The sequence below is a fragment of the Oncorhynchus mykiss genome, chromosome 26 (assembly GCF_013265735.2).
Source record: "Oncorhynchus mykiss isolate Arlee chromosome 26, USDA_OmykA_1.1, whole genome shotgun sequence".
Taxonomy (NCBI): Eukaryota; Metazoa; Chordata; class Actinopteri; order Salmoniformes; family Salmonidae; genus Oncorhynchus; species Oncorhynchus mykiss.
In genome coordinates, this window is record NC_048590.1 from 28825830 (window position 1) to 28849060 (window position 23231).

At 42.7% G+C, this 23231-nt stretch overlaps 2 protein-coding genes across 4 annotated transcripts; both read right to left on the bottom strand.

Moving 5' to 3' along the window:
- Nucleotides 1–10146: 10146 nt before the first annotated feature.
- On the bottom strand, nt 10147–13362 carry LOC110506569 (trichohyalin). The gene is made up of 3 exons (XM_021586288.2): nt 12883–13362; nt 10976–11440; nt 10147–10787 (listed from the first exon to the last, which is right to left on the bottom strand). Exons 1-3 carry the CDS (start codon nt 13124–13126, stop codon nt 10348–10350), a joined length of 1149 nt encoding a protein of 382 aa, XP_021441963.2. The 5' UTR covers nt 13127–13362; the 3' UTR covers nt 10147–10347.
- A 787-nt stretch (nt 13363–14149) lies between these two features.
- On the bottom strand, nt 14150–23195 carry gfod2 (glucose-fructose oxidoreductase domain containing 2). 3 transcript variants are annotated; one of them, XM_036964271.1, is made up of 4 exons: nt 22969–23195; nt 17908–17970; nt 17310–17663; nt 14150–16359 (listed from the first exon to the last, which is right to left on the bottom strand). In XM_036964271.1, the coding sequence occupies exons 3-4, from the start codon at nt 17560–17562 to the stop codon at nt 15437–15439; spliced, it is 1176 nt and encodes a 391-aa protein (XP_036820166.1). In that variant the 5' UTR covers nt 17563–17663; nt 17908–17970; nt 22969–23195; the 3' UTR covers nt 14150–15436. The 3 variants fall into 3 exon arrangements, with proteins under 3 accessions (XP_036820166.1, XP_021441961.2, XP_021441962.2); XM_021586286.2 differs by lacking the exon at nt 17908–17970; XM_021586287.2 differs by lacking the exon at nt 22969–23195 and having other exon boundaries at nt 17908–18983.
- Nucleotides 23196–23231: the final 36 nt, after the last annotated feature.

Below are 23231 nucleotides of genomic sequence, written 5' to 3' on the forward strand. Positions count from 1 at the left end.
GCTAGTAATAGGGGTTGCAACAATTCCAGCAGATCATTTTAGAAAGAAAGGGTCCAGATTGTCTAGCCCGGCTGATTTGTAGGGGTCCAGATTTTGCAGCACTTTCAGAACATCAGCTGACTGGATTTGAGAGAAGGAGAAATGGGGAAGGCTTGGGCGAGTTGCTGTGAGAGGTGCAGTGCTGTTGACCGGGGTAGGGGTAGCCAGGTGGAAAGCATGGCCAGCCGTAGAAAAATGCTTACTGAAATTCTCAATTATAGTGGATTTATCAGTGGTGACAGTGTTTCCTATCCTCAGTGCAGTGGGCAGCTGGGAGGAGATGTTCTTATTCTCCATGGACTTTACAGTGTCCCAGAACTTTTTTGAGTTTGTGTTGCAAGAAGCAAGTTTCTGCTTGAAAAAGCTAGCCTTGGCTTTTCTGCCTGTGTATATTGGTTTCTAGCTTCCCTGAAAAGTTGCATATCACGGGGGCTGTTCGATGCTAATGCAGAACGCATAGGAGGTTTTTGTGTAGGTCTTTGGGAGCATGCAGTTGCATGGTTTGCTATCTGTATATAACTATCTGTCTGATAGTGCACTCAATTTGATGGGCTTATGTCTGTTAAATTGTCTGTCTTGAATGGTGTGCCCCAAGGCTCTGTACTTGGTCCACTCTTATTCACTATTTATATAAATGATTTAGACAAATTTCCAGAACATGCAAACTGCTTTTTATACTGTTCAACATACCTTGTGTCAATTGAAGTTTATCCTCAATACTGACAAAACTAATGGTGTTTTCTAATGCAAGTGTCATAACGTTGCCCTCTTTGGGTATAGAAAGCCCCATCCCCATCTCCCTGCCTCCCCCTTGCCTCTTTCAACTAGGTTGCTGTGGTCAGAAAGATGTCATAAATTCCTGAGAAGACCCTGCCACATAGTAGAAGAGGCAGACTAAATTTTCATAGAGCACAAAGGAATTTCTTCCACCTCACAGACGTCGAGGTATGAACAAATTTCATGTTCCGGAGAAAGTATAAAAGATCGGTAAAGAATCAAGCTACGAACTGGTCCATTTGTCACAACTTGGGGAAGCTCATGGGAGACGTGTGGCCACATTACCATAATGCTGTTTATATAATAGCCCCAGATATTTACATCTAGTTGTTGTATAAGATGAATGAGTGAGTATGATACTGTTTACACAATTTTACAATGTGATTTTGGACTGTTTAATGAAGGAAAACTCAAAAAGGGAATTGGATTTGAACTAAATCAGAGGACCGCCCCTGAGCCCAGTTAGGGTCAGACATCTTGGGACAGCCCTTTTCTGCCATTCCGAATAAAACCCCTACTCTGGTTTTCGATCAGCAGACCGAGCTTACCTCAAATTACGAGATGGCTAAAGGTTGCAGACCATGTTTTTCTCCATTGAGAGGACAAAGGTTGTAGACCATTGCTGAATCTTTTAACCATACTGCGTGGTTAAACTCTTAGACTATCGATACCGACAGAATAAGAACAAGTCTTTGATATTAATTACTAGTCTGCAGCTAGGAATTTGGTAAAATTGAACGCGAAGAACAACAACCTCCGAAACAACCATTCTATAACGAAACAAATTAACGTCACTCTGAACTATGCACTATAACCACGACAGAGAGACGGACAATTCTACAAAAGAAACAAACTTTTCACCAGCGATCAAGAAGACACACTGAGCATAAATATATATATTAATTGCAATTGTTCCCGAAAGAGTGAGCGTTCATGTGCAAAGGATTAGCATTTCAATTGTTATAATTATCACTCTGTAGTGACTTTAGTCGACCCTCACTTTATTTTAGGAAATTATAACTTTGTCATCTGAATATTTGTCCTTGGTGCCCCGACTTCCTAGTAATTACGGTTACATGATTAATCAGTCTAATCGCGTAATACTAATTACAGAGGATCTTTGATAAAAACTATAAGTCGTCAGTTAATGATAGTAAAGACAACACACACACACACACATATATAAAAATATACACACACACACACACACGTCTTTGGCTATGCCGGATTTACGCTATTCTATAAAATAATTTCTCCTTAATTAATATTACCTGATTGAGCTAATCATGTAAATGTAATTAACTAGAGTCGGGCACCACAAAATAATATTTATAGAGCTGTTATCTTCCGAATAAACTCTTAAAGACCTAGTAATATTTTACATCAATAGCAGTCAAGATTAATCGTCATCTTAATTCAGTCTCATCTGAAAGTTGTAAATGCTTGGTTATCTGCACGAACCCTGGCTAACAAGTTGAACCAGCAATACAAAATTGGGTTTGATTATTTATTTACTAAATACCTAACTAATCACACAGAATTACAAATACACATAATTAAATCACAACTTGATTACAAATTACGTCATGAAGGAAAACGTCCCTAGTGGGCGGAACAGATATGACAGCTTGTTACACAAAAGAAAATGGCTGGGTTTGAGTGAAAGAGCGGGAAGACTGAGGAACAAAGGCCGAAGCTGTGCTACCGTAAATACAGTATCTTATGAATTCTAAATTACTGCCCATTTGGAAAAGGAAAATGCAATAAATATTTACTCTGAGCTGCGCTTCGGTAGGTTGGTGGTAGATGGAAGGCCGTGTTGCCCAACCGAGTCTTTTGAAGAATGTCTCTGGTTGTCAATTGGATACATTGTAGTAGCAGAAGTGTGATTGACTTGAAGTTATTGTGTTGTTTAAGTGTTCCCTTTATTTTTTTCAGCAGTGTACAGTGCCTTGCAAAAGTATTCGGCCCCCTTGAACTTTGCGACCTTTTGCCACATTTCAGGCTTCAAACATAAAGATATAAAACTGTATTTTTTTGTGAAGAATCAACAACAAGTGGGACACAATCATGAAGTGGAACGACATTTATTGGATATTTCAAATTTTAACAAATCAAAAACTGAAAAATTGGCCGTGCAAAATGATTCAGCCCCCTTAAGTTAATACTTTGTAGCGCCACCTTTTGCTGCGATTACAGCTGTAAGTCGCTTGGGGTATGTCTATCAGTTTTGCACATTGAGAGACTGAATTTTTTTCCCATTCCTCCTTGCAAAACAGCTCGAGCTCAGTGAGGTTGGATGGAGAGCATTTGTGAACAGCAGTTTTCAGTTCTTTCCACAGATTCTCGATTGGATTCAGGTCTGGACTTTGACTTGGCCATTCTAACACGTGGATATGTTTATTTTTTAACCATTCCATTGTAGATTTTGCTTTATGTTTTGGATCCTTGTCTTGTTGGAAGACACATCTCTGTCCCAGTCTCAGGTCTTTTGCAGACTCCATCAGGTTCTCTTCCAGAATGGTCCTGTATTTGGCTCCATCCATCTTCCCATCAATTTTAACCATCTTCCCTGTCCCTGCTGAAGAAAAGCAGGCCCAAACCATGATGCTGCCACCACCATGTTTGACAGTGGGGATGGTGTGTTCAGCTGTGTTGCTTTTACGCCAAACATAACGTTTTGCATTGTTGCCAAAAAGTTCCATTTTGGTTTCATCTGACCAGAGCACCTTCTTCCACATGTTTGGTGTGTCTCCCAGGTGGCTTGTGGCAAACTTTAAACGACACTTTTTATGGATATCTTTAAGAAATGGCTTTCTTCTTGCCACTCTTCCATAAAGGCCAGATTTGTGCAATATACGACTGATTGTTGTCCTATGGACAGAGTCTCCCACCTCAGCTGTAGATCTCTGCAGTTCATCCAGAGTGATCATGGGCCTCTTGGCTGCATCTCTGATCAGTCTTCTCCTTGTATGAGCTGAAAGTTTAGAGGGACGGCCAGGTCTTGGTAGATTTGCAGTGGTCTGATACTCCTTCCATTTCAATATTATCGCTTGCACAGTGCTCCTTGGGATGTTTAAAGCTTGGGAAATATTTTTGTATCCAAATCCGGCATTAAACTTCTTCACAACAGTATCTCGGACCTGCCTGGTGTGTTCCTTGTTCTTCATGATGCTCTCTGCGCTTTTAATGGACCTCTGAGACTATCACAGTGCAGGTGCATTTATACGGAGACTTGATTACACACAGGTGGATTGTATTTATCATCATTAGTCATTTAGGTCAACATTGGATCATTCAGAGATCCTCACTGAACTTCTGGAGAGAGTTTGCTGCGCTGAAAGTAAAGGGGCTGAATAATTTCACGCCCAATTTTTCAGTTTTTGATTTGTTAAAAAAGTTTGAAATATCCAAAAATGTAATTCCACTTCATGATTGTGTCCCACTTGTTGATTCTTCACAAAAAAATACAGTTTTATATCTTTATGTTTGAAGCCTGAAATGTGGCAAAAGGTCGCAAAGTTCAAGGGGGCCGAATACTTTCGCAAGGCACTGTATCTCAACACAGCATTCATCTGAACATCTAAAACAAAGCACATTTACAATTACTCACTGTTCATTAAGAATTTCTCTAATATTTGTGTGTAAGTAATATACAGATCTATGTATCTGAATAGGAGATGGAGTTGTCACCGGTACAGTAAGTGCATTAGTGTACATGTAAGTATCAGTATGAGGGTGTAGATGCGTCTCTCCCTAGATCTTATTCAGCATCGCAAAGATTTTGAACCCTGAACTACAGGTGAACCCGCCCCCTGACATCCTCTCAGGGCTAAAGCGTAGACATGCCCCTGACATGGTTAAGTTCATCTTCTCTGTGTCTAAAACCCCACCAACAAAATGGGTGAGTTACCATGCACTCCCAAGTTGCACATCACATGGCGAAAACATCTCAAACTTTTGTCAGGAATAATGTCTGTGTGGAGACTGTAGCGGGACAACTTGGTAAGATTCTCTTTAGTATTGAAGTTGAGAACATAACCATCTCTCACCTGTCAACACCATTCAACATGGCCAAATCTGAACTACAGGTAGCTACCGTCAAAAGCAACTTACCAGTGGTAAGATTTAAACAAGCTGCTTACATTTGTCATTTTCTTTAGTAAAAGGAGAATACGTGTGTCTACCTCAACCAGAGTCATAAATATGGACTGCATATCTTTCAACTAATGGCAAATTTTGTATCAAATCAATATATACGGGCTAATGCTTCGATAGAGCATGATATGAAGCAGAATGACTTATTCAAGAATGGAATATGAACGTCTGTTTCTTACTGTTGGAGGTGAACGGGTCACTGACGGCTGCCACACCGAGGCTCACTAACCAGACCATCTGTAGCTGTGACCACTTCTTTTTGCCCTCATGGTGAGATGATCCTACTTTTCATATTACATCTTGGTGTTTGCCATTTCCTTTCCTGACAACTATTCATGGGCAGCATTTGCATATCTCCAGAGTCAAAAAGTAAGTTCCAGTTACCATAGTGCCCTGAGAGGAATAGTCAATGCATTGAGACTGTGTTCCAATATCCATATTCGCTTCTTGTTTACTACGCACTGCCAAAGTAATATACAAATGGTATGCAGATAGTCATAAAGATCTGAGTACCCTAAGACTGTCATGTGCAGCATGATGTCACTGCTGCCACAGATCCCTGATGTGAAACTGAGTGAGGTCCATGCCAGGACGCTGAGCGTGCTCACCTGTGTGGGCAGAGCCATCTGTGTTCTTCTGCACCGTCACCTTACTGACACACTGCCTCCAGCCTTTGTGAGTGACACCCGTCAAGCAAACACACACATTCTAAATATTTAAATTGAACCCACCAATCACATTACAGTCAAGAAGGATTCAAACATTTCATAGGTCATGGATATATGGACACTTATGGATACAGAAAACACATCCTTCTCCATACAGCTAAGCTGCCCATGACTGCTGACAGAGGAGTACCTCGCTAGCTGCTTTGCCTTTGTTCTACGCAGGTCTGCAATCTGAAGGCCATGTACTGTCAGCCTATGTACATGGCCGAAGCTCCCAAGTATCACCACTACAAGTCAAAAGAGCAACTGTATACAAGACAACATCAAACCAGCCTCCTCTGACAAGAGAATGTTTGTGAATAAGCACTGATGGTGGTACTGTCTGTCTCACCACACTAGCTATGAGGTTAATGAGGTGGTCATGTCTAGCTATGTAGAAGTCCTTGTATGAATGGCAAACGACCACAGACAAAATCTCTCTTTCAGAAGGAAATCTACTGACCATGTCATGCTGGTTCATCTCCAGTTGGTGGCATCTCTGCTGTTACTAAACCTGCTGCTGTTGAGCAGTGTGGGTTTGGCCTTTGTGGGCCCTGCATCTATGGCCCCTGGCCTGTGTCCTGCCGTGGCCGCCCTGCTGCACAACTCACTGCTTCACCTGGATGGGCTAGCATCTGTACAGGCTGCTGGTCCTAGTCTACAACACCTACATGAGACACTACCTGCTGAAGCCAAGCCTGCTGGGCTGGGGTAAGAACAGCAGTTTCAGAACAGATACCACATTTAAATAGTCAACAACAATTAACATGTACAGACCAACAGAAAACTGAAAATCCAAAGCCTCAATCTGTCTCCTCTCAGGTGTTCCTGCTTGGTTGTATCCATTGTTGCAGCTGTCAGTACAGATTTCTATTGGCTGAATAGCAGAATGAGAGTTTATTAACAAAACATATATTGGTGCATTGCTTACCAGCCCTAAGGAGGACTTTCTCCCTCTGATACACAGGTGCTGGATAAAAGACTGATGTGCTGTACGGCTCTGATGTGGCTTACCCGTTAGTGGTCCTGCTCTTCAACAGCACCATCTTCGTCATCCCAACGATGCTCAAGCTGCGCTCTGTCACGTCGCCGCAGGAGAAGAGGCGGAGCCGCAACAATACACCTGCAGTGTTCTGAGGCTGACCTGCGCCATGGGCCTCACCTGGGGGCTGGGCTTCTTCTCCATTGGCTACACCAACTACGTCATCCTCTACATCGTCACCATCCTCAACTCACTTAAGGGTAAACTCTCATCCTTATCGGAGGGAGCCAACGGCATACTTTATTTTCTATTATTCCTTTCTATAAGAGTGCGAAAACAAGCAAGTAACAGGGGTGAAAGACTTCCCGTACATACTAAATAATGCTTATTCAGGAACATCACAATTTCACATTTCTAACACTGCAGATCGCAATAATGTAGTGCTGAGCTCCACAGACAAGTATGGCTGTTCTACACAGTATATTTCTTTCTGAACATTCAGCAATGTTGAGCTCTCCGGATACACCTCTGCTAGTTTATGACACTCTTCCGGTTTTCCACAGGGTTCTTCCTGTTCCTGTGGATCTGTGTTAAGAGACTGCGGGGACCAGAGCCGAGTTCCATGACAACTGGACAGAGCTCAAGCACCCACATTCTCTCCGATGGAAGCGAGGTCTGGCCCTCTTCTGGAAGAACAAGGCCGTCAGTGCCTAAAGAGGGAGCAATTGGAGCAAATACATCCAAGTTCTGACCAAAAGTTCAATGAGATGAATGGAAATTACTAATGGAAATTAAGTACCGTGAAGGAATTGTTTGCGTCGGTCCCAAACAGTACATCACATTGTTAAATAAATAAATGTTGAAGCAGATAATCACTAAGAAAGAACTTGTTGTACTCCTATCGTTTAATTTCTTCCTGTTAAAATTAGATGTACTGTTTTTTTATGCCATGATGTATGCACATTTCACCTAAAGCCTTCTATTATTATTTTCCTGGGATGGAAAGGGGGGTTGGATTAGGGTTGGGACTGTTCCCAGAGATTGTAATTGTAATGAATTGTAATGATTGAACACTTTAATTCTGTAATAAATATACCGTACCAGTCAACTTGACACATACTTTATTTGTACTATTTTCTGCATTGTAGAATAATAGTGAAGACATCAAAACTATGAAATAACACACGGAATCATTTAGTAACTAAAAACGTTTTAAACAAATCAAAATATATTTTACATTTGAGATTCTTCAAAGTAGCCACCCTTCCCCTTGACACCATTCTGTATACTTCTGGCCCTTCTTTGGACACATAACAAACCTCCAGACGAGCTTCAATGCCAGACAGCTCTCCTTCCATGGCCTCCAACTGCTGTTAAATACAAGTCAAATTAAATGCATGCTTTTCAACCGATCACTGCCCACACATGCCCGCCCATCCAGCATCACTACTCTGGACAGTTCGAACTTAGACTAAGAAAGAATAATCAGTTGTGGACAATAATAAGGTGGAGTTGAGTTCCAAGTCCTCTCAATCTCAGGCACATATTAATAACTCACAAATACTGATTTGGAAAACAGGGTGTGGAATCAGATACACTCGTATCTCTCTGATTCAAGCTGTCCTTAGTTTTTATTAAACTGACAGTATTGGATGGTTCTGACTTAGAATATGTGGACAACTACAAATACCTAGGTGTCTGGTTAGACTGTAAACTCTCCTTCCAAACTCATTAAGCATCTCCAATCCCAAATTAAATATAGAATTGGCTTCCTATTTCGCAAAAAAAGCATCCTTCACTCATGCTGCCAAACATGCCCTCGTAAAACTGACCATCCTACCTATCCTCGACTTCAGCGATGTCATCTACAAAATAGACTACAATACCTTACTCAATAAATTGGATGCAGTCTATCACAGTGCCATCCGTTTTGTCACCAAAGCCTCGTATAATAGCCACCACTGCGACCTGTACGCTCGCTGGCTGGCCCTCGCGTCATACTCGTCGCCAAACCCACTGGCTCCAGGTCATCTACAAGACCCTGCTAGATAAAGTCCCCCCTTATCTCAGCTCGCTGGTCACCATAGCAGCACCCACCTGTAGCACGCGCTCAAGCAGGTATATCTCTGGCCACCCCCAAAACCAATTTCTTGTTTGGCCGCCTCTCCTTACAGTTCTCTGCTGCCAATGACTGGAACAAACTACAAAAATCTCTGGAAACACTTATCTCCCTCACTAGCTTTAAGCAACCGCTGTCAGAGCAGCTCACAGATTACTGCACCTGTACATAGCCCATCTATAATTTAGCCCAAACAACTACCTCTTTCCCTACTGTATTTATTAGATTTTTTATTTTGCTCCTTTGAACCCCATTATTTTTATTTCTACTTTGCACATTCTTCCACTGCAAATCTACCATTCCAGTGTTTTACTTGCTATATTGTATTTACTTTGCCACCATGGCCATTTTTTGCCTTTACCTCCCATATCTCACCTCATTTGCTCACATCGTATATTGACTTGTTTATACTGTATTATTGGCTGTATGTTTGTTTTACTCCATGTGAAACTCTGTCGTTGTATGTGTTGAACTGCTTTGCTTTATCTTGGCCATCTTGGTTTTTCGCAATTGAAAACTTGTTCTCAACTTACCTACCTGGTTAAATAAAAGGTAATATATATATATATATATATATATATATATATATATATATATATATATATATATATATATATATATATATATATATATATATATATATATATATATATATATATATATATAGAGAGAGAATTCAAGGCACACAACCAGCATGGATACCACTGCATTCCGCAACAATACGCCGTCCCATCTGGTTTGCTTAGTGGGACTATCATTCATTTTTCAACATGACAATGTAACACCACACCTCCAGGCTGTGTAAGGGCTATTTGACCAAGAAGGAGACTGATGAGTGCTGCATCAGATGACCTGGCCTCCATAAATCACCCGAACTCAACCCAATTGAGATGGTTTGGGATGAGTTGGACTGCAGAGTGAAAGAAAAGCAGCTAACAAGTGCTCAGCATATGTAGGAACTCCTTCAAGACTGTTGGAAAAGCATTCAAGGTGAAGCTGGTTGAGAGAAAGCCAAGTGTGTAAAGCTGTCATCTAGGCAACGGGTGGCTACTTCAAAGAATCTCAAATATATTTTGATTTGTTTGACACTTTTTTAGTTACTACATTCCAAGTGTTATTTCATAGTTTTGAGGTCTTGACAATTCTTCTACAATGTAGAAAATAGTAAAAATAAAGAAAAACCCTTGAATGAGTAGGTGTAGCCTAACTTTTGACTGGTACTGTATATGAAAAATTATAATTTTAACGAAATATGTTATACCCCTAACTCAAATTAGTCACTTTGTTCTATAGTACAATGATTTAATGGTAGGTCGTCTTCTGCACGAGGACTTTCTATACTCCTGAACTAAAAACTCCACAACTTATTGACATGGTGCTGGTTTATTTTCATTTAAAAAAAGAGTTAAGTATTTACATCACTAAACCCTCTCCAGAGTGCATTCACCCACCATCTCGCTCCTTTTAGAGAGGTGTTTGAGGTAGAGTCTGAATGCATGGTGATGGGATAGGTTGTCAACTTCTGAACATTACAGAATCGTCCTGTTGGCTTACTGAAACATCCCCTAACCAAGAACCTCTTCCCTCATAGTCACCTCCTGTTCCTGTACCACGTCCCCCTGGAATAACCCAGTGGTACGGTCCACTGTCTGCACCGGACTCCTGTCTTGCCCATACTCCCTTCGTAAGCACTCCAGCTCCTCTCTCTCCCTTTGCATCCTTTCCTTCTCCATCTGCAACTCCACTCGCTCTCTCTGCAGGTCTTCCCTCTCCTTCTGCAAGGAGCGGGCCTCCTGCTCTTGGCTTCTCCTCAAGGTCTCCAGGGCCTCTTTCTCTGCAGATGTCTCTCTGGTGTTAGCCCGACGTAGTGTCTCCAGGAGCTCCCTCTGCTGCTCCAGTGCCCGTGCCTCCTGCTGCTGAGCACTCCTCAAGGCCTCCGTCAGCTCACGCTCCCGCTCCAACACACGCACCTCCCCCTCACATGCTCCCATCATATCAAAAGCATCTACAGAGTGAGAGAAAGAGAGCGGAGACAGGAAAGACAGCATGAAATCAAGAGCTCAGGTTCTCTAACTTATGTAATTTCATAAGTTAACACACGTATGAGCATCAGTTCTTCGAATACAGAATACAGTATTTTGGGATCAATTTGAGCAACACCGACATTCACATATATACAGTCATCAGACCGACCTGGAAATTTCCCTGGGCTTTGTTTCAGTGCAACCTCTCCAATTCTCCTTGACAGGTTGGTGTGTTTGGGACCTGAGTCGCCGTCTCTGCGCAATGTCTTCTGGACACCGCTGGTCTTCTGTTTCTTGATGTGGCACTCCAGGCGAGCAAAGGCATCTGGATGTCTCTTGGAGAGGTGGCGCAGCAGGTTGCTGGTGCTGCTCTGGTGCTGGATCTTCTCATTGCAGATCAGACAAAGCGCGCGGTTCTGCTCCTCTAAACGCTCGTAGTGCGTCCACACGGAGCTCCACTTCCGGCCGGATGGTGTGGCCCCTGCACTGCCCTGGCCCACAATCCCAGCCCCGCTGTCTCGGACCACAGCATGATCCTCTGCTGCCTTCAGGATGCCATTGATGGCGCTTGCGATGTCTGCATCACTCACCGAGGCTGCCTGCTCTGGGGGCTGCTCCTCTAGTGCTACCTCCACTGAAACACAAACAGACCAGCAAAAAACAAAATACAAAAAATAAGTTACTCCACTAAGGACTGTCTGACAACCATTCACCTAAAATGTGTTGCTAGCTAATCTATCTTATTACAAAAGTATGTGGACATCCCTTCAAATTAGTGGATTCAGCTATTTCAGCCACACTCATAGCTGACAGGTGTATAAAATCTAGCACACAGCCATGTAATCTCCAGAGAAACATTGGCAGTAGAATGGCCTTACTCAAAGTGGCACCGTCACAGGATGGTATGTGATATATGGCCAATATACCACAGCTAAGGGATATGTCCAAAGAACAGTCCTATTTATTGGCCATATACCACAGCTCCTTGGGCCTTATTGTTTAATCATAGCAGTCAAAACTATTTAAAATCAACATCCATTAATAGAAAATAATCTGGAGTTTAATAAAGGCGATTTAGATTTTCTCTTGCAACATTCTTAAACTTGCTAAATTCGGTTTCCCATTAAAATAATAATTATTGCTTCTTACCCTACGTTGATATTCCTTAATTCGCTCGATAAAGTTATGGAAAAGGGTTTCATGGATAAATTAGGCAAATCCTCTGACGCTGCAAAACAACATTTTGGGGATAATTTTCTGGCCTTGTGGGCACGTTTTCATAGGTCATTGGGTTAGACATTTTTACTAAACCTGGCAACACTGCGTGGCTTGTTTAATTAACCTAACGCCCCAAACGTAAGGAGTGTTATCACAAATCAATTCGTAGATCAGCATGTTTCTCCACGATCACTACATTGTAACGTTGGGTCAGCAACAGCTGATTCCGGACACAGACAACGTAGCTGCTAACGTTACAAGCTAGCTAACTTTTGGTGAAAACAAAGCATTGTCTGCAGCATAATATAGCTAGTTGGTAAGCAGCATTCCATTCGTTTATATTTAGTGTGACTGGCTCATCTAGCATACTAGGTCTTCCCATAGATGTCCAGCCATTGAGCTAACGACTATCCATTTAAAAGGGCGGCTCGGCAGAAATATTTATATAAACTAATTACATTTTTGACAGCGGTGGCAACAATTACCCACCGCTGCTAAATTAATATAGGCTAAACACTGCCTTTAGGCCATGATCAAAAATAACTACGCATCTGGGGTCAGAAAGACACACACATTAGGCAGTCAACCAAACTTTGCAACCAGTCTTTCCGCTTTGACCCGAGACTCGTAACACTTGGATATGGGGGACGTTAACATAGCAAGCCCGGCCTAGTATGGGTACAAATGTGTGCTAGCTAGTTGAGTTAGCATCTGGGCTAACACAATGGAAACATTTGACTGAATAACCAAACACCGTATGTGCATCACACGTGGGTTGACGAATGCAAGTTTGATACACTTTACATTCGCATTACCTGATATTCGAGTATGATAACTTCACATAATATCAAATCATACCATCACAATAGTCTTCACTGTTAATCATCATCGGTTGACTGTTGTCGTCCGCCGCCACAGACCGCCTATCTTTTGATGCTGCCGCGCTACTATACTCGTTCAGGTGTTTGCTTCGCAAATGCCTTAGCATGTTCGTGGTGTGGCCGCAATGAAGGACGGTCTCCAAACACAGCAGACAAGTCACTTTCTTCTCGTCTACTGCTCTGAAAAAAGACCAAACGACACTTCGCTTTCTAGGCGCCATCTTCACATAAACGTCTCGTCGGTCGTCACTAGTTACCACAGCCTCAATGTCATAAAGCTCGCCTATTTATATAATTTATCTTATTAAATTGTGGTTTTAAACCTAACCTTAAGCAAACTGCCAACCTTAAATGAAGACCACATTTTTTTTCATTAATTTCTACGATGTAGCCCTTTTGACTTTGTGGTAACTAATAGACGTCTCATCAGCGACTCCAATAAGTACTTCCGGGTCACGACATTTCTGAAACGTTATATAGTGTCGCCGCGAGTCGACTGTTATACGGATAATGTATTTGTGCACATGCGCTTAGCTATCTAACGTCGCCTACAAGTGTGATCAGGGATTTCTCTTGAAAAAAAGCTGTTTTATTTTTATCTTCATTTTGGTGTCACATGCGGAAAACTGACAGCAATCCTTGCCCAATCGCGTCATAGAACTGCTTATGCTTCCAGATGCACAACCAAAATTGCTGACATGTCAGAACATCTGACAGGGGTCTAGAGAACAAAACAGCCATTATCGGTGCGCCCTTGACCCGCTCAAACTACGCGAGTCCCGGCTGTTCTGATCCTAACCCAAGTTCATATGATCCTAGGCCAAATTCAGAGGATTTTACCCCGATCATGACAACTTGTCCGGGACGGCAAAACATGACGAATTTGTGGCAAAATCGTAGTGTCTGCATTATACCTTAGTGATTGAGAGTTGCTTGAATGCTGGAAAAGGACACTAACGCTGCACCTATCGTATTTGCAGTTTTCATCGAAAGCCTGCAGCAGAGTATTCAAAACCCTAGCCCGTCTAAATTATCTACATTGTGATGCAGTGCACTTTTGGTCAGTCTAATTGTACATCCATCATTTGAATGAGACCCCAATTCATAGGGGAAGATTGGAGCAATCATTCAATTAACATTGTGTTGTGTGGATTACTTTACACTACCGGAAAACATTTACATTTTATCAGTAATTTTTGAAAATCCTCACGTCTGAGTAAATTAAACACGCACGGAGGCAGCAATACTAGTCGGATATGTATTAACTTGGGAGCTGACAGGATTGCACGGTGTTTTCACAGCCTCTGTCCACTCCACTGAAAATAAAATCACAGGTATTGTGTTGAACAGTGATAACACCAAGTAAAACTGAAATAACTTAAAACAAAATATAAATATCCATGTGTCTTGTTTTGCACGCTTTGTACAAAATAATAAAATGCAGTACTACAGGATATTTCTTAACGTAGCTCTTTATTAGCTAGCTACAACTGCATGTTCACTTATCTCCAACCATGATCAACTGACCATGACCTAACCCTCTGGGTGGTCTTAACCAATCATAGCACAGTATGATACGGCGGTAAAATGCATCCAATTATAATTCAGTATGTTTACACATATGAATATTACACCATTAACAAACATCTTATAGCTTATCAGACACATTTCCACTAGCTGAACACATACTAATTAAATAAAACAGCCTTTCTTAGTAAAAACGCAAAAGTAAAAATGAAATAAATACAGCAGTCTTTCCACCATATAGGTCAGACACATTCTATTCACAGGCTTGCACAGGGTTGTAGTAGCATTTTATCAATGCAGGAGATGCTGATATGGAAAATGGGATCAACAATCAATATAATAAAAAAATACTAATATACACATGAAATAATAATTAACTGAAAGTCAAGGGGGATTGCATATGAGTAACTCTGCTGTGATGGCAGTCTGATGATGATACGCATCATCGTGTAAACTCTACGAGAAGTTGTAAAGTTAGATTTTTTTAAATGAAATTCTTGAGTTAGTAAGTTACTATTTAAAAGTAACTATGTTTTTTATGTGTATAATACACATTTGTGTAAGAGAAAACCCAACATTTCATCTGTGACATGTATGTAAACAACTCCAAACATTTCTTTCATCGGCAGAAGTAGTGAGGCACAGTGAGAAACTGTAGCATGAATACTAAACACTTCCTCCTTCAAGGTGTTCACTGATTTGATAGGAATGTGTGTGGGTAAGGTGAACTAGGATCGGATTGTCTGCAAAATGTGAAAACACACACACAAAAACTCTGCTGAGAAGAAGAGTTCACATCCAGTAGAAGGTGTGCCCACCAGTCTGCCTGCCTGTGGCTTCTTGCAGGGCAGGATGCTGTGGCTTTGAGTGTGGCCCTGATGCACGGAAGAGGTCGCCAGACACAGGGTAATGGTTGATAGGGGACAGTCTCGTCAGGACAGGCCATAGAGGCTGTCTGTAGGTCATTTATATTAGTGTGTGTGTGTGTGTATATAAATGAGTACTCAGTTCTTGTTTATCAGCAGCACCTCACAGAGGTTTTGGTTGGGATCTGGTTCCTGAGTCATGACCTCCACACTTTCCCACTCACCGCTGCGGCTTGACCGTTTCACCGCCTCCACCACCGTCTGCACGTACAGCCCATCCTCAAATGTCGACGCCATAGCAACCGGCCCCTGCGCCCACAACCGACGCTCTTCCTGTGCCTGGAAAGCATCTTTTAGAGCCGTAACCATGGACCCTAGCCCCCGCAGGTGTGGCAGGGGGACATCCTTGACCTCTTGTCCCGTCCCTCCGCTGTCCCCTAGCAGCAGCTCCTCCCCTTTCCCTCCATTGCGCTGCCCATACAGCTCTGTCCCCCTGGCAATCAGCCTCCCTGCTGACCCAACAACCATCACCTCGTGGACAAAGGCCCCCGGCATGTTGAAGTTCAGTGTCACAGTGCAGCACACTCCTGACCCAGTCCCAGTCCCTACCCCTCTACCAGAAGCAGACCCTCCCATCAGCATCTGGAAGAAACTGAAGTCATCGCTGGTGACGCAGCGGATCCCGTGGATTGCTCCATTCTGCCCCACGAACGTCCGGAGAAGGCCGTGCACCCGCACCGCCCGTGCTCCCGTCAGGTGACTCAGCAGGTCCACGAGGGTAGAGCCAACCGTGTGGAGCCCGCCACCCCCCATCAGCTCCTCGCAGGTCCAGCCGTATGATTGATCGAGCAGACTGGGACCATAGACACGGGCGTCGCACACTTGCAGCTCACCCACGTATCCCTCTGCCAGCAGCTGCCGCATTGCTACGAACGCTGGTAGGAAGCGCAGAGCATTACCCACAATGCTCAGCAACTGGGGGTAGTATTGCGCAGCAGTCACCATCTTGAACGCGTCCACAGCGGTAGCAGCCTTCTCACATACCACATTCTTACCTATCCCTGAGAGAGAGAGAGAGAGAGAGAGAGAGAGAGAGAGAGAGAGAGAGAGAGAGAGAGAGAGAGAGAGAGAGAGAGAGAGAGAGAGAGAGAGAGAGAGAGAGAGAGAGAGAGAGAGAGAGAGAGAGAGAGAGATGTTCTTGAAAACACCTCTATGCTTCAACAACCACCATGTGTGTATGTAGGTTGTGGCACTATTTATTAACTGTGTGTGTGTCTATATGCAAATATAACCTCAGGCCTGACCTTAAAGCCCCACCCAACACAGGAATTCCACCATTCGGTCGACTCAGTAGGAGGAAGAACATACTGTCCAGACCCCTCTGCCGCACGTGCGTGCACACACACACACACACACACACACACCTCCCTCCCTCCCTCCCCCTTCCGGTTGGTTGAGACACTCTCAGGAAGCAGAAACTAAAGCAGGAAGCTGAGGTCAACGCTCAGGAATTCACCCAGATAAGACGGTCACCTCCTTTGACATAACCTACTAGTACCTCAAAACTCACGATTCAGTTAAAGCTTATAGGCAACTATTGTAAATCAATCAGAATACAGTGAAAGACAGAGAGGGCTCAATAGAGACTACGAGAAGGGATGTAGTGAGAGAGGAAAAAAAGAGCCTCAGCCGTGGAGAGGGAGAGAGATGGGGGGGGGGGGGGGGGGGGGGGTATGAGTCCATAGCATTGCTTCCCTACAGCCTCGTCAAGTATTTGTGTGCTATGAAAACACAGTAAGAGTATTCTGTGTATTGGCTGAGCGTTGTGTAGGCATTGTGCCAATGTTTGTGGTGTAAACACTGGGATTTTTACAGCGATTAACCACGCTCTCCCACGGGGCAGAGGCAGGAAAGAACCAAAGTCTGCCACACTTCCTGGGTGGGGCTGGACACCATAGAACCCAACTGTGTGTGTGTACAAGCGTGCATGCATGCATTTGTGTTGTCTTACCCAGGGCTTTGACTGCAATCTGCCGTGTGAGTGGGGGTGAGATGTAGATGCAGACCAGGTCAACATCAGGGTGCAATAAGACATCGTCCGATTGGCTGGTGTGAAACAGAATGCCCAGCTCCTGCGCCAGGGAGCTTGCCTCCTCCTCGCTCCTCCCCCAGAGCGCGTGTACCTCAAACCCTTCCCCCCGCAGTAAAGGAACTAGCACCCGTGCCGTACTCCCTGTGCCAAACACACCAACACCAGGCAACATTGCTGCCACTCCACTTCACTGTATGTCTGGTCTGCACCACACAGACACGCAAGCATCCCAACGTCGTCCTCTTGTCTCACAGTGGTAGTATCTGTTGTTGCCTGGCAACACAGGAAAATGTTTTAGAATTATTATTATTTACAATGGAGAAACTAAACGTTGAATTACTTTTACATGTATTGTACGATTATAAACGTCCACGACTACCTGCTCCTCTGTCCTACTATCTACACATTAGCTACAAATTGTTAGACCAGATGTGATTTAACCAAAGATTGTTGGTATCCATTACTGTGAGTTACAGATTTGCCTATAAAAAAAGTTGCCAGAGGTTTTTCAACTAACCTGGTATTGATTGAGATAGACGGGTCCACCCCAAAGTGTTGCATGTCATGATGACACTCATGTCTCGATTAGTGAGAGAAGATTTGAAATAGACAAGATGGCAGCGTACACATTGTTAGATTACTTCATGGAGAGAAGCATTTATTCATTTTAACATCAGAGCATTTTAGAAATTCCAAACGCACCACTTGCAACTGGACATTTTTGTAGATACATGTTTTGTCGAATCGAGAATGAGGATAGTGTCGCCAATATCAGGTTAGTTGAAACTTATTCTCAAAAACAATTTGATATTCATACCTATGGTTCTATGGCTGATAACCAAGTAGTTTACACTACAGAACTGCAAAGACTGCTACTTATGCATGTGTGAGTTAAGCAGAACCATAGCTCTCAAACCCCCTACAGTTCTCAGCCATTATCTTTCCCCCAGACTGCCTTGTGTGAACTACAACCGCAACGCTGTGTTTTAACGTTTGGAAATGTCAAGACATCGCTTGCGATACGGCCCTCATCAGCGAGAGACAATCCTTCAGATAAAGAAGATACTTACTGTAGCAGTTTTGCACAGTTCCATACAGCTATGGGTACTTCCATCCTATCAAACTACACTTCAAGTTATGCTTACATACAGGTGTTCGGAGCATGCTAGATTGCTAATTAGCACAGGTGGTCAGCTTTTGTCTTCAGTCTGTTTTCCGTAAACAAGAGATGTAACATTGAGATACGGCAGTGTGGGAACACTAATCCTATCAAGGTGTGTATAAACGTAACCTTTTGTTTTCTGAAAATTATTTCTTGCTGATGTGAAATGTCCATATGCTTCCAAAACCTTACTGCAAGCGATACATGTTAATGTTCAGACCGAGTGACGGGGATCTCAACAAAACTTCCCTCTAAAGAAGACGCCTTTGTACAATTAGTCTTATTATGTGTAATGGAACTGAGAGTCATGACCTAGGGCTAGGCCGAACCATATCCAGACTGAACAAAAATATAAAACGCAACATAAGTGCATGTACAGTGGGGCAAAAAAGTATTTAGTCAGCCACCAATTGTGCAAGTTCTCCCACTTAAAAAGATGAGAGGCCTGTCATTTTCATCATAGGTACACTTCAACTATGACAGAAAAAATGAGAAAAAAAATTCCAAAAATCACATTGTAGGATTTTTAATGAATTTATTTGCAAATTACGGTGGAAAATAAGTATTTGGTCACCTACAAACAAGCAAGATTTCTGGCTCTCACAGACCGGTAACTTATTCTTTAAGAGGCTCCTCTGTCCTCCACTCGTTACCTGTATTAATGGCACCTGTTTGAACTTGTTATCAGTATAAAAGACACCTGTCCACAACCTCAAACAGTCACACTCCAAACTCCACTATGGCCAAGACACAAGAGCTGTCAAAGAACACCAGAAACAAAATTGTAGACCTGCACCAGGCTGGGAAGACTGAATCTGCAATAGGTAAGCAGCTTGGTTTGAAGAAATCAACTGTGGGAGCAATTATTAGGAAATGGAAGACATACAAGACCACTGATAATCTCCCTCGATCTGGGGTTCCACGCAAGATCTCACCCCGTGGGGTCAAAATGATCACAAGAACGGTGAGCAAAAATCCCAGAACCACACGGGGGGACCTAGTGAATGACCTGCAGAGAGCTGGGACCAAAGTAACAAAGCCTACCATCAGTAACACACTACGCCGCCAGGGACTCAAATCCTGCAGTGCCAGACGTGTCCCCCTTCTTAAGCCAGTACATGTCCAGGCCCGTCTGAAGTTTGCTAGAGAGCATTTGGATGATCCAGAAGAAGATTGGGAGAATGTCATATGTTCAGATGAAATCAAAATAGAACTTTGTGGTAAAAACTCAACTCGTCGTGTTTGGAGGACAAAGAATGCTGAGTTGCATCCAAAGAACACCATACCTACTGTGAAGCATGGGGGTGGAAACATCATGCTTTGGGGCTGTTTTTCTGCAAAGGGACCAGGACGACTGATCCGTGTAAAGGAAAGAATGAATGGGGCCATGTATCGTGAGATTTTGAGTGAAAACCTCCTTCCATCAGCAAGGGCATTGAAGATGAAACGTGGCTGGGTCTTTCAGCATGACAATGATCCCAAACACACCGCCCGGGCAACGAAGGAGTGGCTTCGTAAGAAGCATTTCAAGGTCCTGGAGTGGCCTAGCCAGTCTCCAGATCTCAACCCCATAGAACATCTTTGGAGGGAGTTGAAAGTCTGTGTTGCCCAGCAACAGCCCCAAAACAGCACTGCTCTAGAGGAGATCTGCATGGAGGAATGGGCCAAAATACCAGTAACAGTGTGTGAAAACCTTGTGAAGACTTACAGAAAACGTTTGACCTCTGTCATTGCCAACAAAGGGTATATAACAAAGTACTGAGATAAACTTTTGTTATTGACCAAATACTTATTTTCCACCATAATTTGCAAATAAATTCATTAAAAATCCTACAATGTGATTTTCTGGATTTTTTTTCTCATTTTGCCTGTCATAGTTGAAGTGTACCTATGATGAAAATTACAGGCCTCTCTCATCTTTTTAAGTGGGAGAACTTGCACAATTGGTGGCCGCCTAAATACTTTTTTGCCCCACTGTAAGTGTTGGTCCCATGTTTCATGAGCTGAAATAAAAGATCCCAGAAATCTTTCATCCACACAAAAAGCTCATTTCTCTCAAATTTTGGGCACAAATTTGTTTAAATCCCTGTTAGTGAGGATTGCTCCCTTTCCAAGATAATAACACTATGAAGTTTCTAAAACTGTTTGAATGATGTCTGAGTATAACAAAACCCATATGGCAGGCAAAAACCTGAGAAAAAAATCCAACCAGGAAGTAGGAAATCTGAGGTTTGTAGTTTTTCAACTCTTTTCCTATTGAATACACTGTCTATGGGGTCATATTGCACTTCCTAAGGCTTCCACTAGATGTCAACAGTCTTTAGAACCTTGTTTGATGCTTCTACTGTGAAGTGGGGGCAAATGAGAGGGGATTGAGTCAGAGGTAGAATGCAGAGTGCCATTAGCTGACCACGCCCGTTCACATGAAAGTTAGCTTGCTTTCCATTGCATTTCTACAGACAAAGGAATTCTCCGGTTGGAACATTATCGAAGACGTATGATAAAAATATCCTAAAGATTGATTCTATACATCGTTTGACATGTTTCTACGGACTGTAACAGAACTTTTTTGACTTTGTCTGCTCGCGCGTCATGAATTTGGATTACTGGGCTAAACGCGCAAACAAAAAGGAGGTATTTGGACATAAATGATGAACTTTATCGAACAAATCAAACATTTATAGTGTAACTGGGATTCCTGGGAGTGCATTCTAATGAAGATCATCAAAGATAAGTGAATATTTATAATGCTATTTCTGACTTCTGTTGACTACACAACATGGAAGATATATGTTTGGCTTGTTTTGGTCTCTGAGCACTGTACTCTGATTATTGCATGGTGTGCTTTTTCCGTAAAGTTTTTTTGAAATCTGACACAGCGGTTGCATTAAGGAGAAGTGGATCTAAAGTTCCATGTATAACACTTGTATTTTCATCAACATTTATGATGAGTATTTCTGTAAATTGATGTGGCTCTTTGCAAAATCACTGGATGTTTTTGGAACTACTGAACATAACGTGCCAATGTATACTGAGATTTTTTTTATATAAATATGAACTTTATCGAACAAAACATACATGTATTGTGTAACATGAAGTCATCTGATGAAGATCATCAAAGGTTAGTGATTCATTTATCTCTATTTCCGCTTTTTGTGACTCCTCTCTTTGGCTGAAAAAATGGCTGTGTTTTTCTGTGACTAGGCACTCACCTAACATAATCGTTTGTGGTGCTTTCGCCGTAAAGCCTATTTGAAATAAGAGACTGTGGTGGGATTAACAAGAACTGTACTTGTGTGTTTGAGGAATTTTAATTATGAGATTTCTGTTGTTTGAATTTGGCACCCTGCACTTTCATGATCCCGTTAGCGGGATCTCTGCCCAAAGAGGTTTTAAGGGAGCATGCAATTGGCATGTTGATTGCAGGAATGTCCACCAGAGCTGTTGCCAGAAAATGTAATGTTAATTTCTCTAACATAAAGCGCCTCCAACATCATTTTAGAGAATTTGGCAGTACGTCCAACAGGCCTCACAACCGCAGAAGACGGGTAAGCCGTGTGGGCAAGCGGTTTGCTGAAGTCAACGTTGTAAACAGAGTGCCCCATGGTGGGTTATGGTATGGGAAGGCATAGGCTACGGACAACAAACACAATAGCATTTTATCAATGGCAATTTGAATGCACAGAGATACCGTGACAGGATCCTTAAGCCCATTGTTCTGCTATTCATCCTGATGACATCACCTCATGCATCATCATGATAATTGGCAAGGGTCTGAACACAATTCCTGGAAGCTGAAAATGTTCCAGTTCTGACATGGCCTACATACTCACCAGACATGTCACCCATTGAGCATGTTTGGGATGCTCTGGATTGATGTGTATGACAGTGTGTTCCAGTTCCCGACATTATCCAGCAACTTCGCACAGCCATCGGAAAAGAGTGGGACAACATTCCACAGGCCACAATCACCAGCCTCATCAACTCTATGTGAAGGTGATGCATCTTGCTGCGTGAGGGAAATGGCGATCACACCAAATACCGACTGGTTTTCTGATCCACCCCTTACCTTTTTCTTTAAGGTATCTGTGACCAACGGATGCATATCTGTATCCCCAGTCATGTGAAACTAATAGATTAGGTCCACATTTATTTCAAATGATTGATTTCCTTTTATGAACTGTAACTCGGTAAAATCGTTAATTGTTGCGTTTATTTTTGTTCACATAAATTAACTTGTTAGCTAACATTAACGATCCAGTGGCTGGGGAGACAGACACCCAGGGGTTCTGGATTACGATTTAGAAAATCGATGAGATCTTTATAACCACTCTTGTGACTAGGATATATTTTGGTGGTTTAGCTAGATGACTTTTGCTCCGCCGATTGTTAGGAGGCTATGCCGTGTAACGTTACCTGCTGATGTGATTACGTCCCTCGGTCAGACTCCCGGTGGTCGTTTAATCTGTGGCAGCGAGACTCACCATTCACATTCAGGTCAAAAGTTAATGGTATCAGAGCAAGACTCTCAATTTATTCACACTTCTGTATTCTGTCGTCAGTATACTTTTCGAGGTTCACTTTGGGCATCCGCGTTCGCCCAGCATCCGTCTTTCTTCACGACGTTGTCCTGATGAGTTTGCGCAGTGTTGTCGGAGAGACACAATTCCAGGCACGTT

Bases quoted from the DNA above. Each gene is read 5' to 3' on its own strand.
- LOC110506569 (XM_021586288.2), bottom strand. From the start codon at position 13,126: ATGGCGCCTAGAAAGCGAAGTGTCGTTTGGTCTTTTTTCAGAGCAGTA. The intron at 11,441-12,882 runs GTATGATTTGAT...TTTGTGTTTCAG, and splicing joins CAGTGAAGACTATTGTGATG to TGGAGGTAGCACTAGAGGAG. The intron at 10,788-10,975 runs GTCGGTCTGATG...CTCACTCTGTAG, and splicing joins AAGCCCAGGGAAATTTCCAG to ATGCTTTTGATATGATGGGA.
- gfod2 (XM_021586286.2), bottom strand. From the start codon at position 17,562: ATGTTGCCTGGTGTTGGTGTGTTTGGCACAGGGAGTACGGCACGGGTG. The intron at 16,360-17,309 runs GTAAGACAACAC...TCTCTCTCTCAG, and splicing joins GATTGCAGTCAAAGCCCTGG to GGATAGGTAAGAATGTGGTA.